Source organism: Monodelphis domestica, chromosome 7, assembly GCF_027887165.1.
Source record: "Monodelphis domestica isolate mMonDom1 chromosome 7, mMonDom1.pri, whole genome shotgun sequence".
NCBI classification, from domain to species: domain Eukaryota; kingdom Metazoa; phylum Chordata; class Mammalia; order Didelphimorphia; family Didelphidae; genus Monodelphis; species Monodelphis domestica.
In genome coordinates this window covers 75,461,134-75,487,458 of record NC_077233.1, presented here as the reverse complement: position 1 = coordinate 75,487,458, position 26,325 = coordinate 75,461,134, and the positions used below count along the sequence as shown (strand labels likewise).

The 26,325-nt window shown below is 34.3% G+C and overlaps 1 protein-coding gene across 1 annotated transcript in view; it reads right to left on the bottom strand.

The window, feature by feature from the left end:
- LOC100029904 (poly(rC)-binding protein 2-like) overlaps positions 1-18,421 on the bottom strand; it is a 135,250-nt gene extending 116,829 nt beyond the window's left edge. The window contains 1 exon segment of the mRNA XM_056806267.1: positions 18,181-18,421. Coding sequence (XP_056662245.1) covers positions 18,181-18,421 — 241 coding nt within the window.
- Positions 18,422-26,325: the final 7,904 nt, after the last annotated feature.

Below are 26,325 nucleotides of genomic sequence, written 5' to 3'. Positions count from 1 at the left end.
AGTCTGAAGGAGAGAAAACACAGCTGAGTCAACTAATCTCCTCAAGAGAAAATTTGCCCCACCCTTTTAGGTACCTAGCATCCCATTGTATCAATTCTAAAAACAGGCCTGGCTCAAAGAACTCCTTGCCCCACCATAAGCATGGATCCAAGTACTTTCTTTGTTTAGCAAGGAGTTTTTTTTTTCCCCTAAAGCAGTCTTAAGTAAGGGTGGAGTAGAGGTCCTCCCATTTCTGATCCTGGCGAGTTCTCACATCAAAATGGGGAATGTTTCTCAGTAGGGAAGTTGTTCCAATTAAGAATTCCCTGATGGGGAAATTTTTAACATTCACAAGTCTGAGAGATTTCAAGATTTACATGTAGAAACAAAATTAATCTTTTTGTATATAATTAAGTGATATACTTGTGAAACAATTGAACTTTAATTAAAATTATTTCAAATAATTAAAGCAGCAAGATGTAAAAAAAATCCAAAACACCAAACTTCTATATTATCAGCAAAACTAAGCCAGAAAATATATGAAAAAATCCATTCAATGTAATTATGAAATATATAGAAAATTTGATATTACCCCTAATATGACATTTATAGGAATTATATGAGCATAACTACAAAACATTCTTTAAATAAATAGACTAAAATAATTAGAGAGACATAAATTATTTACACCTGGGCTTGGTCCATTAAAATACAATGACAATGCTACCTAAATGCATTCAGTTGTATACCAGACTACAAAATCATTACTTGTTAGGACTAAAAACATCAAAATTCATTTGGACAATTAAAAAATCAGTAATCTTATAAGAAGTATTTATTTAATGATTAAATTTAATTTAAAGAAAGGAGACTTAGAAGTACCAGATTTCAAATTATGTTATACAATAGTAATCACAAAAATAATTTTGTACTGGCTAAAAAAGATAGAAAATTTGGTTAGGTAAACAAGACTAAGCATCACAAGAACATAATAATTTTGATATAGTATTTTTGGATAAAATCTATAATTTCCAACAATTTAAGAACAGTGTCAGTATCCACCAAAACAATTAGAGAAAACAGAAAAAAACTGGTAAAACATATTTCGACAAATATCTCAAAAATATATCATATGGAATATTATTGTGCTGAAAGGAATCAAGAAATGTAGGAATTTCATGTGAACTGGAATGACCTCTAGGAATTGATAAAGAGTGAAATGAGCAGAACCAGGAGAACATTGTACACAGAGACTGATACACTGTGGTACAATCAAATGTAATAGACTTCTCCATTAGTGGCAATGCGGTGATCCAGGACAATTCTGAGGAACTTAGGAGAAAGAACACTATCACATCCAGAGAACACACTATGGAACCAGAAAAGCATTAGAAAAGTATATGATCAAACATGTAGTGATAGCTATGTGTTTAGGGTTTTGATGTTAAAGAACTCTTCTACTGCAAATATGAATAACATGCAAATAAGTTTTGAATAATGATACATGTAAAACCCAGAGGAACTGCTTGTTGGTTCTGGGAGGGGGGGGGAAAGCTGGAGGAGGATCATGAATCATAGAATCATGGAAAAATATTCTAAATAAAAATTTAAATATATGTATATATCATAAAGCACTCAAAAAATAAACTACCTCAGTAGGAATCATCACATCAATAACAAATAAGAATAGTACAGAATAAGTTCCCTACACAACTACAGAAAAGTGAAGAGGTTTTGACCAAACAAGGAACTGAAAGGATCATAGGAAATAAAATGGACAAGTGTGATTAAATAAAAATTTGAAAGCCTTTTCACAAACACAGTGCATGTAAAACAGACTGAAAATGAAATTAGAAAAAAATATTTTACAAATTTTTTTCTGATAAAAAAAATTCTATGCAAAATAAAAAGTAGACTTATTCTAATAGATAGAAACCTCAGTACATAATTAGTAAAAAGATATGAATAGGCATTGTTAAAAGAAGAAAAGGGATAGCCAGCTACTTGGCACAATGGATAGAATGCAGGGACTCAAGTCTGGAAGACTTATCTTCGGAATTAAAATCTGGCTTTAGACACTAACTGTGTGATCTTGGACAAGTCACTTAAACTTGTTAACTTCTGTTTTCTCATCTGTAAAAATGAGCTAGAGAAAGAAATAGCTTAATACTCCAGGATCTTTGCCAAATAAACAAAAACAAAAACGTAAATAGGGTCATGAAGAGCTGGACATGAGTAAAATGACTTAACAGAAGAAGAAAGCCAAGCCAACAGCTTTATGAAATAAAATGATTTAATTTATTAATTATATGATGAATTAAATTTAAAATAACTCATTCTCTTCCTTATATCCATCAATTTGACAAATATAACAAAAAAGGAAAGTGTCACTGTGTATTGAGTATGAGATAACAAGCATGAATATGTTTGGTGAATATTTGAATTATGAGTTATTCTGGAAAGGAAGTTTCCTTAATCCTTAATCACTAAACTATGCATATGTTTTGATCCCCAAATACTCCTAGTTTCATATGCTGAGGAGATAAAAAAAGAGGGAAAGACTCATCTCTACAAAATATTTATATTTGGACTTTGGGGAAATAAACAACTGGACACTAAGGTGATTGTTCTTATTTTGGAGAACAGTGACAAACTTTCTTGTATTTGAGTATAGTGAAATGTCAATCAATAAATCAATCAATGTTTTTGTGCCCAGTATGTGGCAAGCACTGTGTTAAAAAGAACTGAAGATAAGAAATCATAAAAGAGATGGATTCAGAGAAAAATGAGGGTATATCTGAACTGATAAAAGAGAAGTGAGCAGTATAAGAAAAAATTACATAATTATTACAAAATAGTTAATGACAATAATTTTAAATAGTTAAGAACTATGATCAATTCATAAGGAAAACTATCAGCATAATTGACCATATCAAAAACAAAACTAATGGAAATTGCATGATTATCTAGGAAAAAAATACAAAATACAATACCCATTCCTATTCAAAACACTAGAAAGCACAGGAATAAATGGATCATTCTAATATAACCAAGATTAGAATAGAAACAACAATTTGGAAAAAAAATTATAACAACTTTCTCTGATAAAGATCTAATTTCTCAATCTATAGAGAACTAAGTCAATTTTATAAGAATACAAACCTTTTCCCATATGATGGATGATCAAAAGATATGTAGAAGCAATTTTCAGGTGAAGAAATCAGTCATCAATAATTATATGAAAAAAGTGTTCTAAATTACTCTTGAATAGAGAAATGCAAATTAAAACAAAGATAGGCCAACATGCGAGTAAAGGAAAGTCACAAATGTTGAAGGGCATGTGGCAAAATTTGGATTGCATTCTAGAATCAAGTTGACTAAGGGAAGAGAATGAGATGTAACAATAATAATATACATAAAATAAAATAAATGATAATAAAAATGACTCTGTATAGTGGAGATTTGTGCTTTTGTATATAGTACTCTTATCTGTTCTTTACTCATGTATGTGTGCTTGTAATTGTTGGTATTTGTAAGGTTCAGAATAACAAAAATGAAAATATTTAAAACAAATAAGGTAAAATAAAATTTTTCAGATTAAATGCTGATAAAAAGACATTCGAATTCAAGTCTGACTTCAAATACTACTTTACTCATTTATTCTTTGTCAGCCTTAGTTTGTTCATCTCTAAAAAGTGAATAAAAACAGTGTATCCCTTTTGGGTTATTGTGAGGATAAATGAGATAATATTTGTAAAACTCTTTGTTAACTTTAAAGTACTGAATATATACTAGTGATAATTATGGTCATGATGAAGAAAAAAGTAAGAAGAAATAATTATTCTTGAGTTGACTTTTTGCAATCATATTTTCCCATTTTCTTACATATATATTTTCTAACATAGGGGCCGAGATAACATCTTCCTGGGAAATTTTGGATGAAGCATTTTACCTCAATAGGACATTTTACTACTTAATGGACCAAACCAACTTCCCAGTTTGGAAAGCCTCAACCAACTGAATTTCTCTTCCCTATAATGTAGTTCTGCCTTTATTAAATAAAGACCTAAAAATTGTCTTTAACACTCAAAGTTTCAAGCTTGCAAATTAATTGTTTATTTTATTCACTATGCTCAATGAATTTTCTCCTAACAGTCTGAATCTCCAAAGATTTTAGAAATGTGTAACTAAGAGCAAATTATTTAATGAGCTACTTTATGCTAGTGGCATTAATAATCTGACAGCAAGTGACAGGATCAAATTAATACCTATAATGAATCAGTTTATTGTGGGTGATTAATAATGGAATTAAAGCTCAAATATCCAAAACATGACACCTGAAATCACATTATTTCATTTTTGAGGGATGAAGGGACTGTCAAATCTTGACATGTTTATTACTGGGAGCCTGAGCCAGTGTATCTGGATATTAACTACAACTCCTCCATTTTTGTTGTCATACTCATTAATATGTGAGGATTATTACTGCCTTAAGCTAGGACCCTTCTTTCTTTCCCATGCTTTCTCATCATCTAGTTACCACTTAACCCTTTGCAATCATTTTAAAAAAATGTTCATCCTACCAAACAATTCTCTTGAACATTACTCATGAATGCTAATGACCTTTAATGGTTTTGAACATATTTGTGTGTCATTCAAAGCTCTCCATTAACTAGTTGTTTCAGCTTTGTCTTTATTATTAAAGAGAGAACTCTGAAATCTAGTCCTATCTTCTTTACCAAGCTTGACTCTTATATTTACATTATACTAATGAAGCCAAGGCAGCTGAGATGCTGAGAGACCAGCCAGGAGCAGTTGTGGGAACTTTTAGCCCTGGGGACTGTTATTCTCTCTCCCTCTCTGAGGACATCTGCAGAAAACAGATAAAAGGAGGAAGAGCCAGAACTCCTAGGGTGTTGGAAGTTAACTCGATCTATTCCTGTGGCTATTGCAAAGCTGTTGAGTATGGAAGTATGAATGAGCCAAATGAAACTTTGAAGTGAAATGTTGCAACTCCAGAAGTTATCATTATTCAGAGATTTTCCCTTTGCATCCCACTGTGTACTATATGTGTCTCCACACAATTCTTGTATAGGTATGGGGACTAAAGTGGATTCAGAGTCATAGATCTTTTACTCACACCCCTTCCCCTAAATAGATGTAGTTCAACTCTTGCTTTGCCTTACTGATTAGGAAAATCCATCTTTCATAGAGTAGAGAAAGTGATGAGGAACTGTATTATTTTGGATATGATTCTGATCAACAGAGGGGGCCAGATTTCCAAACTGGGAATAGTGGAGAAAAATGACTATGCCATTCTGTCATTTTTGACAGTTAAGAAAAGGAAAGTTGTCCATTTTAGAAATCCTAGATATGGATAAGAATTTTCAAGGTATCTAGTGAAAGGATTGGTAAGATCCACAGGCCCAATTTTCACTCTAGACTGCTAGTTGAAAATAACTAGCACCTTGTTTTTCAGTCTAATCACTTCTCACCTGAATTATTTCTTTAGTTTCCTACAAGTTTCAGTTCAAATTGAACTTCTGTAGCACCTTCCCGGTCCTAATGCCTTCCCTTTTGATTACTTTCTATTCAAGGTCATGCATAAATTCCTATTTTGGGTAGCCTTTTATAACTTGGTCCTCTTCTTCCTTTCCAATTTTCCTTTACTTTAATAAACCCCCCATATTTTGATCCAGTGACACTAGTCTTTTGGTTGTCTCTCACACAAGACATTCCATCTCTTGATTCCATGCCTTTTCACTGGCTGTTCTCCATGCCTGGAAATTTCTCCTTTATCATCTCTGGCTCCTGACTTTCATTTGGTCTCAGTTGAAATCCCACCTTCTATAGAAAGCCTTTCTCTTGTGATAGTGCCTTCCCTCTCTTGATTATTTCCAATTTATCCTGTAATTTATTGCTTGAAAGTACATTCTTTTGCATGCTGTTTATCCTCCATTACACTCTAGCCTCTTTTTGTACAGGGATTTTTATTTTTGCTCCTTTTCTTTGCATTTATAGTCCTTAGTATAGTGCCTGGTGCAGAGAAGGTACATAATAAATGCTTGTTACCTGAGTATATATCTTATATGTACCTTGATATTTTCTTGTTATCAATTCCAGTAAGAATCTAAGTTTTTAAAAAGATTGTATTCATTCAACATTTTATCATCAAAATTCACATGGTACAAAAACATAGGAAAGAAGTAATAAATAATTATCTACCCACAGACTAATTTTCACTATGAAAATTCTAAAAATGGAGATAAAAACAATTCTAATATGGAAGAAAAGGGGGAGATGTCTAAAGAGGATAATATGGATATTTATGGAACTCATCAACAACTCAATTTTTCAGAGCAATGTACAGAATATGGAAGAAAGCACAGGCAACAAGATGAATACCAAGGAATGCTAAAGTCATGTAAGAATACTATCATGAATGTTAATGTTCAGAATGAGCTGATACGGGATATGAATGTTAAACATTACAAAACGATTTTTTGTTTATTTTAAGCAATGCTATGGAAAAGTGTAGCAAAAACTTTGTAAGATCTTCACATGAATAAACAGAACAATGATGGGAAATAAGCAGAAATAAGAAACTCTTATGTTGCTTTCTTTGCAAAAGATGATAATCTTTGGACTACTTAAAACAAAACTCTGTCATATTGTGAATTAAAACAAAATACAAATAGGGGTGAGGGGGAGACTGACTACTCTTATCAAATAACCCAACTATCAAACTCATATAAATTCTATTCAAGAGTGCTGGGAAAACAAGAACAAAACTGGATAATGTGATTTTTTAATTCAGTTTTAGTGAAAATCATGGAAAACAGGAGAGAAAATACATGTCTAAAACAAGCAAATACTTTCTTAATTAAAAAGAAAAACTACATATATAGCATGTATCCACATAATTCTGAGACCAAGAAGAAAGGATCCCAACATGTTTTTCTCCCACTAGAAACAATTTGAAAAACCTCCACTTAATATGATTTTATTTTCTCTTTTATTATTCCACAGTTTTAAATCTTGAAGGATATGAGGAACTTTGAACATATAAAGAACAGTATTTATATTTTGGATTTCTCTTTTGTTTCCTTTCTAAATGCTGGTTGACTTCTAGGGCATTGTGTTGGGAAATGTGTGGTTTTTTTTTACATCATATGTTCCATACTCTTCTGTTTGCTTTATTTTATTTTATTTTTACAGGAAATTTAACTTCTATATCTCAGTAAAACATATAAGCAATGGCCTGTGGGCAATTGTTGCATTTTTAATGAATTGAAAAAATATAAGTGTTTGTGTATCAAAAAATGTAATAGATATTCTGTTAAGTATAAATAACCCACTGAAAAGGCAACTTTGAATTTCTTTTATGAGGCGAGTATTTAACATAGCTTTGAAAACCAATAATGCTTTGGGCACTATGCAAAATGCTGAATTAGACATGGTCCCTGACTAGAGGACTTTCATTTTAAACAGAGATAAATGAGACATGAATTCAGGAAAGATTAAAAAAATTCTTTTAGGCAATTGAGTCACAAATAAAACATTCAGGATATTTTGGAGGTACTTATGCTTAGTACTTTCAAGTGCAGGTGTAAATTTTAATGCAGATTCAGAAAATTAACTGTATGTTCATAATGAGATGATGTAAAACAAAATCCTCTTCAAGTACTGAAAATAGATTTGTACTTCTTCAACACAATGGCTTGAATATAGTAAGCATTCAAGAAGTATTCCTTTATTTGAATTGAATTGAAATAAAATTAGCCAAATCAAATAACTATTTCTGCTTTATTCCACCATTTTGAATTCCCATTTCCTTGACAGACAAGTAGACAAATGGATTCTTATCCTAAACTCTGGAAAATGGGATACCTCAGCGAAGCTGTGTTATGTATCTATGAACCAGGATAATAACTCTTAAAACATTGACAGAGATGAAAACAAAGAAATTGGTTGTGACTTATACATCTGGATAATCTTCACCAAAGTATCTATGAGCTATTATATTTGATAAGCATTCCCATTGGTTTAAAAGTAGAGAAGGGAAGGCAATGTTACTTCCAGAAATTATGAGTCCACTTGTCCCTCTCACTTTGGGGATTTCTGCAGCAAGTAATTTTATGCTAAGAGAAACAGGACACATTTGTTTATATTTCAATGATGTATACATTTTTTTTTCAAGTGAGGAATAAAGAATAATGTGGGATCCTATTATGTCTGACTAGTATAGTTGGTTGTTAAGCTTATTGAATTGAAAGGAGTATCCAAGATCATCTTTTTCTAAACACTTCATTTTAGAGATGAGGAAACTGAAACCCACAGATATTATATGTTGTCTAAGATGTGATTAGTATATGTGGTATATCCAGAATTTGAACCTTAGTGCTATGACTCTAAATCCAGCAATATTTATACTATATCAGGCTGCTGGTATTCTCAGCATTTGTCTTTCTTGAGTAGCTGCATAGAAATACCATTTGATGGGACACATTGCTGATCAGATCATGGTCTTAGGCACTAAGACCAAGAATACCAAATAAATTTGACTATAATGAATTGCTAATAGTAGCTAAATTACCTTCTATGATTGACATCTCCTTCATAACATTTCATAACTTCTCAGGTATCTCTGTGTCATAAATCAAGGCTATCATTACAGTCAGAAATGAAGGACTCTAGCACTTTCTGCCTAGTCATATAGGATTTTTTTCACCCTTTCTCTTTCAATTCCTTTGCCTCTATTGTCCCTTCCAGGTCTAAATCTATGATCCATTGATCCCACCAGGCATTAGAATCATCACAGAGAAAACACAAAAATGAGAATGTCCTTTCCCTCAGGTGATTTACTTTCTATCAGGGGAGATAACATGAATACGCATAAGAATATACAGATGTTGAAGGAAATATTAATAATGTACTATACGTTTTTGGCAAATGCCAACCAGGAAATATTTTAATACTAATTTTATATTAAATAGTTTATATACAAACATTTCTTGCTTAGAGAAAGAAATAAACTGATAGAGTCTCTCCATGTATATAGACATCTTTCCATCCCAAGATAATTTAAAGATAAAATTTATAGACTTTTCTTGTAAAAAGTCACAATATGATAAAATAGTTTTGGATTAACATTCCAGAACAATAGCACCTCCTTCCCTCCTTTCACTACATTTAACATTAAAAGGACTGCTTCTTTCTGATAACATTATCATCCTTTTATAATATAAAAAGGATGCTTTCCTTGTGTGGGTCACAGGCCAATCCCTTTTGAAGATTCAAAAGGCAATAGTCTAAACCATTTTAAGTCTTTTTCCTTCTTAGTTTTGAGTTTCTACTTGAATTCAGTTTCTGGAGGCAGACCTTTTGTCCTTGATCATTTCTGGCATGATTAGTCTGGACAGTATTTTTAGACTATAGAAACAAGCTTTTATTAATATTTCCAAAGAAATTATTATGGTGTGTAGGAAATTGGAATTGATGGACATTGGGAAACTCTGCATGTAAAAGGAGGTACCTGAGCTGAACTGAAACTAGGACTAAATGGCTAAGTAAGTTGTGGCATATGATTGTGATGGAATATTATTTTTCCAGAAGATAAGATGAATACATTAATTTAGGAAAAATATGGAAAGACATACATGAAATTATGAAGAGTAAAATAAGAAGAAACAATAGAACATTATATATAACAAAAGGAATATTATTTGAAGAATGGCTAATATATGTCCCCCTTCAGAGAATGAACTAATAAGCAAAAAAAGACACACACATATATCTTTTTGCCAAATGATGCTTTCTCTAATGGAGGTAGGAGAAAGATTGAGTTAGCTGGATATATTAATATATTAAGCAGATAAATTTTCAAGAATAAAGAAAGTAGGGATTAAAGATGTAGAAGTGAAGAGAGAATGTATTTCAGGTATGGAAGTCATTTTTTTCAAAGCTACATGAAGTATCCTGTGTAAGAAACAAGAGGGAAGCAAATTTAGTTGGATTGAAGAGTATGGAAAAAGCAACAATTCATAACTGACTAAATTATACATCAAAATTCTAGAAAGAATAAATGAAGGTAAGAAGGAAGATAGGAAGGTGAAGAAAGGAAGGAAAGAAGGAAAGAAACAAAAATTTATCATACACTTGCTTTATGCAAGGTACTTTGCTAGATGCTTTATAAATATCATCTCTTTGATTCCAAAAATATAATGAGGATGGCATTATTTAGAATTGAGAAAACTGAGGCAGAAGCAGGCAGAGGTTAGATGAACTGTCCAGATCCACAGTAAATGTCTGAGGCTAGATTGGAACTCAGGTCTTTCCAACTGCAGACTTAACATTTAAGCCAATGAGACATTTAGTGCCTCTAAGGTAAAGAAAGACAAATTAGGTTGTAGTTATGTCAAATGTCAAACGAGTTTGCATTTGATTATGCAGACAATAGAGAAGCATATGAGTTTATTGAATGGGAGTGTGATATGGTCATCCATGTGCTTTAGAAAAATCATTTTTGAAGTGAGAGGGATAGATTGGGGAGGAGATAGGCAGGAGGTAGAAACCAGTTAAGAGGTTATTGCAAAAATCTGGGCAAAAGGTAATAAAAGCTTGAATGGGGTGGTGTTTACGTGAATAAAAGGTAACAATATGTTTTAGAGATGCTGTGTACATGTAGTTCACAATACTTGGTGACTAATTGGATTCATGGAGCGAGTGAAAAAGAGTTGTGGAAGATGACAAAAAAGCTGTGGACACCTTGTAGTGTTTCTGACAGAAATAGGAAAGTTCAGAAGGTGGTGAATTTTAGGAAAAAAAAAAAGAAATGAATTCTCTTCTGGAGGAATAATGGGGTCTTAGATTTAGAGGTGAGAAGGAATTTAGAGATTATTTAGTCCAATATTCTCATTTGCAGATGAAGAACTGAGGTACAACAATTTTGTTAGGTCACAAAGGTAAAAAGTAGCATCACCACAATCCAAAGTCTTATCCTTTGACTTTATTCCTTCCATTGTGCTGCAAAAGATTTTGCTCTTCTATTTATGCTGTCATTTTATCCCTTTGAACCTCAGTTCTTCATCTGAAAATGGTCAGAGGGATTGGAGTAGATGATTCTAAAGATGCTCTAAATGTATGATTTCATTTAAATTTGGGAAACCTACCATATATTCAGTTTGGTGCCCAAAAGGCAATTCATGATGTTGGAAGTAGAGATCAGGAATGACAAGATGATTTGATATATAGATTTGGGAGTCATGTGCATAGAGATGATCCATTAGGACTGATAATAAGAAAAAGTGTAGAAAAAGCAGAGGGCCCAGATCAGAACCTTTGGATATCCCCGCAGGTATAGGCAAGAGATGGATAATAAGCCAGGAAATGAGTCTGAGGTTGCTCATCCAAATGAGAAGAAACCCAAGGCAGAGCACTGTCACAAAAACTCAGAACAGAGTAATACATAATATAAAATGCTTCAAGAGTTGAGAAAGATGAGAACTTAAAGAAAAGGCATTATATTTTGAAACTGAGAAATCTGTTAATTTTAAAGAGAGTTTTAGTTGAAGGAGTAGATTCTAAACCAGGTTGTGAAATGAGTGTGCAGATAGCTTTTCTTGTACTTTTTGAAAGAAAGGGTGAAGTCTTACTGAATTATCATGCAAATATTTCCTTAAAACTGTGAGTGTCCAAAGAACTTTATCCTGGATTCTCTTTTTTTCTCTGTACTGTCAGTGACTTATTCAGTTCTCATGGTTTTATTCATCATTTCTATGTATATGACTTCTACATGTATAGATGTAATACTAGACTCATTCAGACATCTAAGCCAATCATCACCAATTTCCTGTTAGACACTAATCTAGATGTTCTTTAGGTAGTTCACACTGTAAAGATTAAATTAACTCTCCCCTGCCCATTTTTAGATTTAATCATCAAAAGCATATACATCCCGCTCACTTGATTGGGGGAGGTCTGTGACCCACATGTGAGATGGTAGGTGATGAATCAGAATTGCCACATTATTTAGGGAAATATATCTTAAATAAAACTCTGAGAATGAAAAGATCAAGGAATTTTATGTGAGGAAGACAATTGAAATATCAGAATTGATCAAGGAAACCTTCCAAAATTTTGGATGGACCCCTTGATTAGAACCTTTTCAGGATCAGGCAAAGAATCATAAAATATAGCAGTCCTGAATTGTTCAAGATCTTTATATTTAGAGACTTCCTGAATCAATGTGAACATTAGTCCATTTGAGTGTTTGAGAGATGAAAATAGATTTTCTTGGTATAAAAATATGGCCAAAAGATAAACAAGAACAGAGCTATATACTGAAGGTGATGACAACACTGTTCAATAAGGAGCATGCAATGGTTTAGGCAGTCTAAATATCAATGTGAGGTATGTATGGTATTTCCCAAAAAAGGGCTAATGGTGGGAAGCAGTTCCTGCTAGCCAATTATTTTCTTTTTTATTTTCTTTTATTTTCATCATATACCTAATAAACACTACCATGACCACAAAACATCTACCAAAACAAGTACATGAAAAAAATTCTGTACAAACCCACAAACTCTGCATTGTTTATATATATGTAAACTATATATGTGTGTGAATATTTAAAATTCCTCTACTTTTGAGTTCCCTTTGACTTTGCTTTGCTTGTATACTTTTGTTTTTGTGACTGTTTTTTTTTTTGTACTCATAATGTATGTTATTCTTATTTTCTTTTTGACTTCATATATTTCCCTTATTTTCTTTATATTTCTAATAACATAATATACTCTTACATTCAAATATCACAATCTATTCATCCATTTCTACCATTCATTGAATTTGAGTTATTTACAGTGATTAAGTCATTTCAAACAAAGCATACCTGAGTATTTTCATATATACCCAGCTTTAATAATGCCCTCAACAATGACTTTGGGACCTAATTTAGTACTGGGACACCCTTGAAAATAAGAATGATCAGATTTAAAGTTCTTAATGTATATTTCCATGTTTTCTAAGGGGAAAATGGCAATTCATAGCTGCTCTTGCAATATAATATTCTCTATGTTTCTGTTATTTTATTTATTTGATCAATAGCTAGATTGGTCCTTAAGCAGAAGACACAATCTGTTGTCAGGACCATACTCTTTCCAAACTGTGAATTTCAAAACTACTCAACCCTGTTCAAACCATTCTTTAGAAGATGGGATTTGGCTATTTCCTGATTAATAACAATAGAGATACTTGGAATGACAGAATCAGGTCTTGGAAACTAAAATCTCCATCCTCTTCAGGGTAACTGGATTTAGGAAGGGCTGCAGCAAAGCTCAAGATTTAATTATTTGAGAATATGGCCTTCAACAGACATATGCAAAGGGGACAGACTTCTGGGCAATCCTCGATTAAGGTAGAGCCACCATTGGTACAGGTGAGACACAGGAAGTGAGGTAGAGGACAGGTCAGGAGTTCTGGGGACTTCGGGAGAGAGGTAGTTGGAGCCTGGTGTTTGGAGTGGAGGAGCCCACAGACTGTTTCTCCATTTTGGTCATGTGAATGATAGGAACTGATCTCTTTTCTTTGCCTTGGCTATCCAGGGCCTTGGGCCTTTGGCTCAGCTTAAGCAGAGTGGGTATTTAAGCCCTATTTCCTTCTCTCCCCTTTCCCTCTCTCTCTCTCTCTCTCTCTCTCTCTCTCTCTCTCTCTCTCTCTCTCTCTCTCTCTCTCTCTCTCTCTCTCTCTCTCTCTCTCTCTCCCTCTAATACCTTTCTTCCTCCTGTTTGTAATTAAAACACCATAAAAAGGTTGACTGCTGACTTGAGTTTTCATTTAGGAATTACATAGCTGAATTCCTTGGCGACCTTAAATTAATATATATCAGTCCTTTAAAGTGATTTCCATATCACAAAATCAAGACTTGTCAATTTGGTCATACCCAGGGTAACTTTTATTCTAATGCCACAACCCTTCATGAATGCAGGATTACCTCCATAGTAAGATAAGTATTCAGGTAAGACTTTTTCAGAAGGTTTATGCCCTCCAAGTCATTGTCCCACCAGAAAATATCTTTGTATTATGCATATTCTCAGGCTTAGATCTATTCATAATCTCATCCAGGTGTGTGTGTGTGTGTGTCTTTGTGTGTGTGTGTTTGTGTGTTTGTCTCCTGATAGCCATCATGTACAACTTATATGAGGTTGTATGCATCTCCTTAACTTCTTTTGTATTTATTTTTTCCTTAGGTTTATCTAGTTGGGGGGGGGGGGTAAAGTTCCCTGCTATTATTATTTTGTTATCTATTTCTATTTGTATCTCATTTAGTTTTTCCTTTAAAAATCTGGATGCTAATAACACTTGATGAATACAAGTCCAATATTGATAATGTTTCATTATCCATGCTGACATAGTTACACTGTTCATCCCTTTCAGTTATAACCATTTTAGGCCCAATTCTTTCAGAGATCATGACTGCCTCTTCTGCCTTCTCTGAATCAACAGAGGGAGTGTATATTTTGCTCTAGCTCCTCACCTTCTCTCTATTTCTGACACATTTTTCATATTTCTTGTAAACAACATATTGTCAGGTCTTGGTTTCTGATCATTTTTGCTGTCTCACAATTAATGTCATAGTTACTAACTGCCTTTCAATCTACTCTGTTCCTCTTGTGTGAAGTAAATATCCAGGGAACCTCAATTCTGGAAAACTCACCCCAATGGATGGACAGAGGAATCACAGTCACATGTCTGATTGCTCAGTGTGACAGTGCCACAGAGGACAAAGATGGCATGACATATTGTTGACCAATTCAAAGATCTGGGTAGAGGAGCTTAGGTTTGAAAAACCAGTGTGGAAGCTGAATTAGCCTCTTTTTTTCCCTACTTCTATATGAGCAGACTCTTTCTCATCTCTTTTCTCATATTGCCATCTCTGGCAAACAGTGGCATGTAGAGATCCTCATTGGACTGGAATCCAGGGACCTGATCCTACCTTAAGTTAGAAAGGCTGGAAACCTTATTTCTCTCAATCTCTCTTTCCTAATAATTGCTTTTAAATTTGGTATGAAGCCTCCAAGATTAATTTTTTATTCATAATACTCCTCACTTACATCCTCTTCCTTTTTTTCCCACCATATCCCTCCTCAGATGTCCAATTTTCTTTGACCAACACCTATCCAATTCATACCCCTTCCCACAAATCTTCTCTTACCCTCTTCCCCCATCCAAGTTCCCAATTGGCCCACCTTTCCAAAGGTCCCTCCCTCCCTTGTTTCTTCCCCCTTACCCTTTAATTCTTATTCTATCCAGCCTTCCAAAAAAACTCTTCCTTATCTTATCCCCACAACTGTGCTTCCCTACTTTTTTTATATGAATTTAATTATAAAAATACCTCTATTTTGTCATGAGTCTTTCCCTATCCTCTTACTTTAGCCTTGTACTTTTTGTTATGTATTCCCTTCCCCAGTGCCTCATTTATCTCATACCCCTTCCTTCCTTTTACTCTGTACATTTAGAAAATTTTCACCATTTTAATTGTATATTGTTTTTTCTTTATGCCAGGTCTGATGAGAGTAGGCTTCTAATACTACTAGCTCTCCATGCCCTCCTCTCCTTATGTGGGGCAATTCCTCTACTTCCCCTCCTCCACATTAGATTTTCCCATGGCAGTAATCTTTTGGATTATTTATGATTAGTCTTTCATTATGTTTTAAATATATTATAGACCAAATGTTCTGCTAAATTCTGGATTATCCCCCCCACCCTGGAATAGTTAAAACTCCTTTGTTTCATTCAATTATCCATTTTTTCTCTTTGTTTGATAAGTTATTTTTGGTTGTAAGCCCAGTTTTTTTTTATTCTATGAAATTCTGTGTTCCATTTCCTACATTATTTTAGTTTTGTGGCTGCTAAGTATTTTGTTATTCAGACTGTAGCTCCAAAGTATTTAAATTGTACTCTTTTTGTTGTATATATATTACATTATATACTCTTCCATATACAAATATGTGTATGTGTACATATATATACACACATATATATATAAATGTATATATATATACAAATATTTAGTGCTATATATAGATACACTATATATAAAATCTGTATCTTCCATCTTGTAGTCAAAACTATGCATTGAATCCAAAGCAGAAGAATGGTAAGAGCTGGGCAATGTGGGCTAAGTGAGTTGTCCAGGGTTACACATGTAGGAAGTATCTGAGGCCAGATTTGAATGCAGGATATATCATCCCCAGGACATGCTCTTTATCCACTAAGTCACCTAGCTGACTCCAGAACTATGTTTTGCATGACTGTACATGTAAAACCTACATCAAATTATTTGCCTTCTCAATGAGAAGGGGAGAGAGGGGAGGAGAGAATTTGTAACTCCAAATTATTAAAAAAAATTCAACTTGTTTTTATATGTAATTTGAAAATAACATTTTTATTACCCTTCTACATCTCTATAGGACATGATACAATTCTCTGCCCCAATGGATCTGATTGTTCTTCCCTCTCTGAGTTGATTTCAATGAGCATAAGATTTAAATATTACCTGTCACCAACATCTTCCACTGACATTGTATTGGTCTTCTCCCTCCCTCCCCCCTGTACTCCTTTAGGAAATATAGGTTTACCCCATTTTATCTCTTTTCCCATTTCTCTTGGTATTATCCTCTTTTTTAACCCTATTTTTAATATATTTTTGACATATCCTATACAGTTTATCACTGTATCCTCTAAGTATTGTGATGATGATAACAATTTTTAAGAGTTATGAATATCATATTTTCTTATTGTAATACAAATCGTTTGAACTTATTGGGTTCCTTAATTTTTTTCCATTTCTTAATTTGGTGATTCTCTTGAGTTTTGTGTTTGGGCATCAGATTTTCTGTTTAAGTCAGGTCTTTTCTTTAGGAATTGTTGAAAGTCTTTTACTTTATTAAATGACAATACTTTCCCCTGTAAGAATATAATACATTTTGCTGGGTAGTTGATTCTTGTTTGTAGACCCAGTTCCCTCACTTTCTGGAATATCATATTCCATGCCTTCTTATCCTTCAGTATGGATACATCCAGGTCCTGTGTGATCCTAACTGTGTCTTCATGATGTCTGAATCATTTATTTTTAGCAGTTTGTAGTATATTTTCCTTGGTCTGGAAGTTCTTAAACTTGGCTATAACATTCCAGGGCATTGTCAATTAGGGATTTAATGAAGGAGGTAATCTGTGAATTTGTTCAATCTCTACTTTACCCTCTTGTTCAAGAATATGAGGGCAGTTTTCTTGGATAATTTCTTGTAGAATGATGTATGAGCTTTTCCTGTTGTTATGGTTTTCCAGTAGTCAAATAATTCTTAAATTGTCTCTCCTGGATCTATTTTCCAGGTTGGATGCTTTATCAATGAGGTTTTTCATATTCTCATTTTTTCCATTTGTTTGATATCATTTTATAGGTTCTTGCTGCCTTGTGAAGTCATTTGCTTCTAGTTGTTGGATTCTAATTTTTAAAGACTGAATTTCATTCCAGGATTTTTGATCATCCTTTTCCTTTTTGATCTGTTTTTCTTTGTAAGTCATCTTTCACTTTCTTTGACTTGTTTTCAATCTATCTGATTCTGGCTTTTTAGACACTATTTTCTTGATTTAGTTGATGTGTCTCTGTTTCCAGATGACCTATTTTACTTTTTAAGTTCTTTTCCCATTTGTCTTCAGCTTCTCTTAATTGTTTTTTGAATTGTGTTTTGAGTTTTTCCAAAGCTTGTGTCCAATTCACTGCAGTTCCTGAGTTTTTGCTTAATTCTTCTCTGTTCCATTTGTTCTTTGTTCATTACTTGTATAGAAGCTGTCAATTATAATTTCTTTTTTCTTTTTCTGTTGCTCATTCATATTTTTTCCTTATTCCCCCCACCATTGGCTATATTTTTGCCCCTCTGTTAATTTCCTGGATCTGTGGTTTGGGGCTTTTTGGTCCTGAAGGGCTTTTTATCTGTTCTGATGATTAATTGGATTAGGCACATGGTGCTGACCTGTGGTATTAATGAACCCTGGGTCTAGATCTTCCCCAGCTTCCAACAGAAGCTGAAGATGAAGGTGTGGAGACTGAAGGTAGTTATCCTCATCCTCCCCTCTTCCTCTCTGTCTGCTGCCTCCCTGCCAAGTGCCTGGTCAAAACCCAGAGCTTTCTGGGGGTGGTACCAAGATAGACTGTCACAGTTGCAGCTTTTGCTCTGGGATTCCAGTCAGACAGATTCTTATTGTAGGTTTTCAGCACAGTAGGTAGAGTATGGGGTGTGGGGGATTGAGCTTTTCCTTTCTCTGAAGGCTTCTTATCTGTACTACTGATAGATTGGATTAAGGCACTTACATTGATCTGCAGAGCTGGATGTGCCCTGAGGCCAAAACTTCCAGAGGCAGAAGCCCCAAATGGAGGAGTCATAGCTCAAGGCTGCTCTCTTCTCTGCCTATCTCCTCCAGCTGCCTCCCTGCCAGCTGAGGTCAGAGGCCTCAACCTCACATAGCTATGGTGGTAAGGCATTTCCTCTGGAGCACAGGTTAGATACCAACACCAGCCCAAATCTCAGCACAGTAGGTGGGGGGTGGATCCTGGGATCTGTAAAAAATAAAATTAATCATCATTAATTAAAATATTATATTAAAATATTTATTAATGAGCATTAGAAATAAAAGAATAAAAAGGTAACAAAATAAAAAACCATGTGCCCATGGCTAATCTCCCTGTTCAAAAACTCCACTTACCTCCACCATGATTCAGGACAAGAATCAAAGACCACAGACCAGGAATGCCCACTGAATTTATCCTTCTATGTACAGGAAGTATGTAATGACAGGAAGTCAGTGGGCTCCTGGGAAATACAGTTTTTAGGGTAACAGATTTCCAATTACACAGACATTCTTTCTTTTCCTAAAACGTGAGAATTCAATCTTCTCTGCAACCTTTTAAGTTGAATAGAACAGAAGGGTTCTCTGTCATGTTGTTGGCTTTGGTTTTCCATCCTCAGAGAGCTTTGTTTTTGATAGCTGTGGAAGGATTTTCACAGGGAATTTGACTTTTGCTGCTGCTCAGTGACCATCTTGACTCCACACCCTGAAAACAACATTTTTAAAAAGATTAAATGAGATTGATCCATAGAGGGAAATAAGTAGGTTGTACCATGTTGCTAATAAAGAAGAAATTAGGTGATACAGTTAATAGAGACTTCGGTCTAGAGTCATGAAGTCCTCACTGGAATTCTGCCTTAACTACTTATTATTTTTGTAACCTTGGACAAATCACTAAACTTATTTTTGCCTCAGTTCCCTCAGATTTTACATGAGGATTATAATAACATCTAATTCCCAGGATTGTTGTGGGGATAAAATGACCTAACAACTGTAAAGTTCTTAGCACAGTATCTGACAGATAGCAGTAACTATAAAAATGCCATTTTATTACTATTCTAAAGAATTCTTCAGGTAGCAAAGAATAAACAAGATCATTGGGAATGTTTATGTAAAATAAATGAAGTAGGACAGTCATATAGCTAATGAAAAGGATAGGAAAAATTGAGCTTTAATCTTCTACTGGTTTTCATAAAGTGTAAAAAGCCCCTTCCAAAGGATTGTAGCACACTGCATAGTCCTTTTGTGGGGTCCTTTTGTGAGTGGCCTATGGGACAACATGAATCTGAATTGCCCAGGATGAGAAGGTTTGGTTGATTGCACTATACATCATTATCAGGGATACCTATAAGGATGTTATTATGGATCTCTTAGGTAGTGAATATCTGTGAACAATTTTATCATTGCTTTCTTTTTTTTTTCTCTCCTTCTACAAAGATGAGATAAGATTTCAGCCATGCTCAAAATTGTGTGTTATAGGTGTGAAATGACAGTAATTATCTTCTTGGCACAATTCAGATTAACAGAGAAAAATGAAGAAATAGCTGATTACTTATGTCTTAAGATGATAGAGATGCCACTTCATCAATGGAGCTTTTGACATTCCAAGTGATACAAAAATAACTTTGATCTGTCTGAGTCCTGATCCTTTAATTTAGTCATGATCTTCTTTTCAGACAGGTATGAATGAAACAGGAGTATATTAAAGGGTACTGTACAGAACTATAGCTAAAATGTCAATTGCTCAAGAGGTTTCATTTCACCTTTAGCTTTACAAGAAGAAAGATTAAATGCAAATCCTTTTCCTTTTCATATTTGTGAAAGGTCAAACTAATTTAGCCAAGTTCATACTCATTTACAGAGAGAAGGTTGCTGTAAACAGTAAAGAATTGGGAAATTCATTTTTGTCCCTAATGGGAGGTCAAAGGAGTATTCTGATATTATAATCCATTTTAAATAGATATGATAGATTTAGGTAAGGGTGAAAGGCCAAATTTTCACTATGCAAATGTATAACTATATTTGATGCCTATTATGTGACCTGTAGAATTTTCTCTGGGATGTAAAATATCTTGTCTTTCTCAGGTGCAAATTGCATTTCAGTTACTGTAACTACTGAAAACAATTTAGAGCTGAAGAACTGAGACAGACCTTGACAGCCAACTTCAAAAATTCATTGGTTCCCTTGGAAGGTTGATAACATATCTGAGATCCAGAAAACACAGTGTTTATCTTTCATTGGTAAGTGTAAGTTATAAACTTAGCAATAAAGTTCTTAGAAACAGATATGCTTTAAACAATTATGTAAAGAAAATTGTTTTCATTTGTTATAAGTATCATATGAAGAATAAGAAAAAAATATCTAGTTGGAATATATTCTAATTCAACATAATAATAGTAGCAATAATAATAATTAACATTTATATAATGCTTTACTTTTTAAAAATAAATCATCCTATATTGAATATCTCAGTTGAATCTAAAGTGAGCCTTTACGTAGTGCTGTAGGGTAGAGACTACAAATATTCCACCATTTATTATTTATCATCAGTCAATCAATAAGCATTTAATAATGACTGGCACTATGTGCCAATGTTGTGCCAATATTCAGGCATACCTATGTGTAGATAAAGCACACATGCATATATATATATATGTATATATATATACATATATACATACACATATTTACAGTATAGGTATTTTGGAAAATTATTTCAGAGGAAAGTTCCTGGGATTTAGGATGATATAGAAATGCTTTTTGCAAAAGGAATGTGTCTTTATACTGGGTCATGAAGGTAGCTAGGATGTCCATGAGGTATTGGTGAAGAGGGAGAGACTTTCAGTAATAGAAGACATAAGCCTTAATTTAGCTATTGAAAAGGCATAGAGTCAATGCCAAAATGGCTTCCAGAATAGAAAATAGTCTCCTTTGTTTCTACTTAACCTATGAAATATGCACACATATTCAATAAATATTTTCAATTCTATAAACATATATTAAATGTTTACTATATGCCAAGCACTGTTATAAGCACCAATAATGCTTAAGAATCAAATAAAAACTATAATATGTGGCTTCTTCTTAACTTACCTCTTAGAAGACACTTTATCTTGAATTAAAATTTGTGTCTCGCCTTCCTCTACCCTAGTAATGGGCAACCTTTTCAGCTTGGTGTGTCAAAATTTGCCAAAAAACTGAGTATAACTTGGGTGGTGTGTCACTTTGAGGAAAAAAATAACATAATTTTGCTATATTTATATTTTAAATAATAAAAATATAAAATTATAATATATAACTGTATTCAATAAACCAAAAACTAATTATTTAACTTACTTGCTTAGTGACTTCTTTGTTCATCTGTCAATTTGTTTCTTTTGTTGGTCTTGATATCATTCAACTTGTGTGGGGTGCCATAAACTAAGATAACCCTAACCCTACCCCCGCATGAGAGGGAAGGGGAATTCTTTAACTAAGTTGCCTATTAGTGACTTTTTTTGTTGCTGAATTTCATTGGCTAAATCTTCAATTGATGGTTGATATTTTGTACACTTCAAGCTCAAGCAAGAGATACTAACTTCATCTGTCAATTTGTTTCTTTTGTTGGTTTTGATATTATTTAAAGCTGAGAATAAGGTCTCACAAAAGTACACCGAGGGGAAAATTGTGAGTAAAATCATTTCTATATTTTTCAGGCTGCTAAAAGTATCTGATAATCTGTTCCAGGCACTCCTCCATTGTACCTGGTCTGGAGCCCTGCCCAGTCTTCCACCTGCCAGGCCCTGCCCTTCCTGTTCCCTACCCAGTCAGCTGGCCTGTGGGTGCCACCAGCCTGCCTGCCTGCGAATGCTCCTTTTGTGTGCACACTCCTCCCCACCCTGTGGGAGCCCCACATACCCCAGCAACTGGGACGCTGGCCACTGCTCACCCCTGTCCCATGGCCTGCATGTGGAGCAGCACCCCCCCCCCCTCAGGCTGGGGCATGCTCATGGCCATGGCTGCAGGCACAGGGTTGCCTGGGCGGCTCCCTGGCCCCAAAGTATGCAGAGCCTACATGTGGCCTCATGTCATTGAAAATGGCTATGTATGTGTCATAGGTTCGCCATCATGGCTCTACACAATTCTCCCTTTACTTCCACAATACTGTAGGATTGCTATGGTGCTATTCACTGTCTTTTACTGTGTAGATAACATTTTTATTATGGAAGTTGGTGAGAATAGCAATAAAGAATCCAGAGAGTAAAGCCTCACAATATATGGTCAGATTAGAAACTCACTTGTATTACAATAGTGAGTATTTAGCTTAATATATCATTGTTTATTTAGTACTACATTCTTCATTTCTGGAACTGAAGAATCACACTCTACTCTTGTTTGGAGTTGATCATGTTCCTGGTTTTGTTCTGAGATTCTCTCCAGATAATTGTTCTTTTCTATTGGAAATTTTACTATTGATTTTGTTTTCTATTTTAGACAACACAAATACTTCATTCTCTAGCTCCCAACCCTCACTCTTTTATCTAGTATCTGTATTGCAATGCTGCAGGTTTCCTCTTGTTCTACCCAATTTAGCTTCAGTGCCTTAGAACTCATGCAGCTAGAATCCATGCTGTCTTGACCTGTCTCCAAAGAGAGGTAGATTTGAAAAGGATAACATTTCTACCCTAGCCAAGAAGCCAGCCTTTTAAAACTTAGCCTGAACATTCACTTTTATATGAAGTCTTTTCTTATCCACCCAGAGGCTACTGCTCTCTCCACTCTCTCCTCACCCTTTCTTTCCTCGAACCCCACCAAAAAAAATGTCAAGTGGAATGGATATACTTCCCTCAAAACTAGGAAGATTTTGGATTGATAACTACTTCTGGCATATATTGACTATTTTGCTCCAGGCAATTTGTTTAAACTCTCAGCACTCTAGGCAAATATCCAAGATTATTTTACAGAGATAGTATGGATCTGAATTGGTAGAGCTAGATTTTACAGCTAGGTGAACTTGGAGTTCAGTCTCTATCCACCTCCCCCTTCAGGGAAAATAATTTGTCTTTTCTTTTGTATTAGCAATGGTGAGTTCTCAGCAGGCAATACAACCCCAGAAATAGGAGTTAGAGTATTGCTAGGAGCATGCACTGTAAAAAACGTGTATCTACTTCTTTTTTCCTTTAGCCTTATTACTACTTTTTCTTACTGTTACTGTTGTGAGCCCTCCTAAGGAGGTTTTCAACTTTTGCCCTATAACTGTACTGATTGGAAAGGGCTGGTAGCAGGCCTATTCCAACTGACCATGAAGTCACCTCCTTGACATGCTGCACCTACTTTCAGCAATCAATAATATCTTTAATTTATTTCTAGTTCCTATAACTATATCAAGTGAAAGGCCAGCCCCTGAACAAATTCCTGCCATCCTTTCTTGTTCCCCCTTTCATACTCTTCCTTTTTTTTTACTGCTTGCTTTGAAAGGGGTGCCCTATGGCTCTACTGACAATATCTGGAGCTTCACCCTTTTTCTTGGTTAACATATACATGTATATGTATTTGTATATGTATACACACACACACACACACACACACACACACACACACTTTTTTACCCTCTCCCACTTCAAGAATGTAAGTTCCTTGAGGACAAGAGCTAGGTTTTATTTGTATTTGTGTCTTCAATGTTTGCACAGCATCCTGCACAATGTAAGTATTGTATAATTGAAAATCTGTTACCCTAAAAAAGAAGTACATTTCCCGGGATCCCACCAACTTTCTGTCATTATGTACTTCCTGTAGACAGGGAATATTAGATGGGAACATGGAGGGTCCCACGTCTTTACTTTCTTTCTTGAGCTTGGTGGTGGTAAGGCAGGCATTTGAACTGGCTGATCAGCCATGGGCACATGGTCTTTATTTTGTATCCTCTTTATTCCTTGATTTCTTATGATCATTAATAAATATTTTAAAATATAAATTTTTTTTATTATTGAGATTTAATTTTAACTTTTACATTTATGGCAAACAGAAGATGGGGAAAAATTCTCAATTTTTTAAGATAGTCTAAATAAAAATTTTAAGCCATGTTTCTCCTTTCAAGGATTTTTGCACACCCAACACACCCACCCTCTCTAACTCTGAAACTCTCTTTGGAGTTGCTGCCTTTTTCTTTCCCTAATTTTTACCTGGGCTCTCTCCCTCCTGGCCTGGCTATTTTTGTTTGAGAGATTTATCCAGGGATTCTTTGCAGAGAAGAGATAAGCCTCTTCTCTCACCCATCTGCTTGAGCTGGAGTTCCTCATTCCTGTCTACTTCCTTTGGTTGCTTTTGCCTATCCTGCTCATTCCTAGGCCTTCTCCTCCTCTGGCTTTAGCCCCAGCCCTGACTTTATTCCTGCTGGTACCTGCTACTGTATCTTTGGAAATCACAAACTTTGAGCCAATATCCAGTCAGCTGGTAAAAACCAGGGTGTATTTTCCTTAGGTAACAATTAGCCTCCTAACATCCGCACCACATGCCTGGGGAAACAAGCATTTTACCTCAGGGGGAAGGGGAAAATGAAGGAAGTTACTCTTCCAAAGAGGAAGTCAATTGCAAGCATGCTGTACTGTATGAAAGAGCAGTACTTTGCCTAGTTCAAACAGCTTCTACCATTCATGAACACACTGATCCATTCACTTATCTTGCCTGAGATTCAGGGGAATAATTCATCTCCCTACAACCCTTTGCCTTTTAGGTCTATCCAGGCTTTACTATTCATCCAGTTAGAGATTCCTCAATCTCATGTTCTCTCTCCCTATGGGAAATCTCACAGTTCTGACAAAAGAAATCTGAATGAAGAGAGAAGGAATTTTAAAGAGTCTGGAGGTGAAAATTCTAAGCCTTTTCAGGCTCCATTGTTTTATGAAAGTCTCTGTATTTTATTGTTTTGTTTAAGATTTAATTTTGTCATTTTAAGTTCATACATTAATGTATTTGAAACTATTCTGTTATATTAAATCAGTTCAATATACTGTATTTTAGTTATTAGATATATTCTGTAACCTTTCCCCTATGACTACTGAACAAAATGTTGTAAACTACTGTAAAAGCCCATAAACAGCTTTCCCCCCAATTTTGCATTTGTTAATTGTCACATAGATGATGGAATGACTCAACCTGGCTAACAAACTTTGAAAAATTAAAGAGCTAAGAATTTAATGATTAATTCTAAGGGGTCTTCAGAAATAGTTTTAATTAGCTAATGGTTTCTGAATGGATGATTTTTTAAATATTTATATTATAAAGAATGTTGTATTAAGGGTAGAGAAACAAAAAAATATAATGTTCCTACCAAGGTGTTTCTATGAAGCAGGAAGCCACAAAGAGTTCTTGTAAAACTCATCACTTTAATTTACTTCCACCAGAACAATCTAGATTTCTTGGTGATATTCTAGACCCAAATAAGTTTTACTTTGTTTAGAAACATATTTGCCAAGTTTGAAAGATTTGCTATGTCTGTAAAAATAGTGACAAATGTCTATCAGTTCATAGGTTTGTTTTTTTTTTTTTGTTATACAGCAACTTATATGATATATGACAGCAGGTTTGTTTACTATTGTAATTAGCTGGGCTATTGTGAATTTTGGTGCCTTTGGTATTCTTTGAATGTGCATTATCTACTGTACTACCCTTTTATTCTGAAAATATTTTTTACTCACATAGTGGTTGTTAAAAAGAAAATGGATCTCATTTTTTTTGAGAAACTGTTGTATTCTACCTCTCCTTGGCTGACACAGTGTGTCACTGATTATAAGATATATATATATATATATATATATTTAAATTTTTATTATTTTTCCTTGCATGTGCAAAATAGTATCTGAGATTTGTTTTTTCTCTGATTTTTGTGTTTGAAGCATATGAAAACAGTATTAAGATTTTTCTTTAATATTTTTTCAGTAATATAAGTTTAAAATATATTT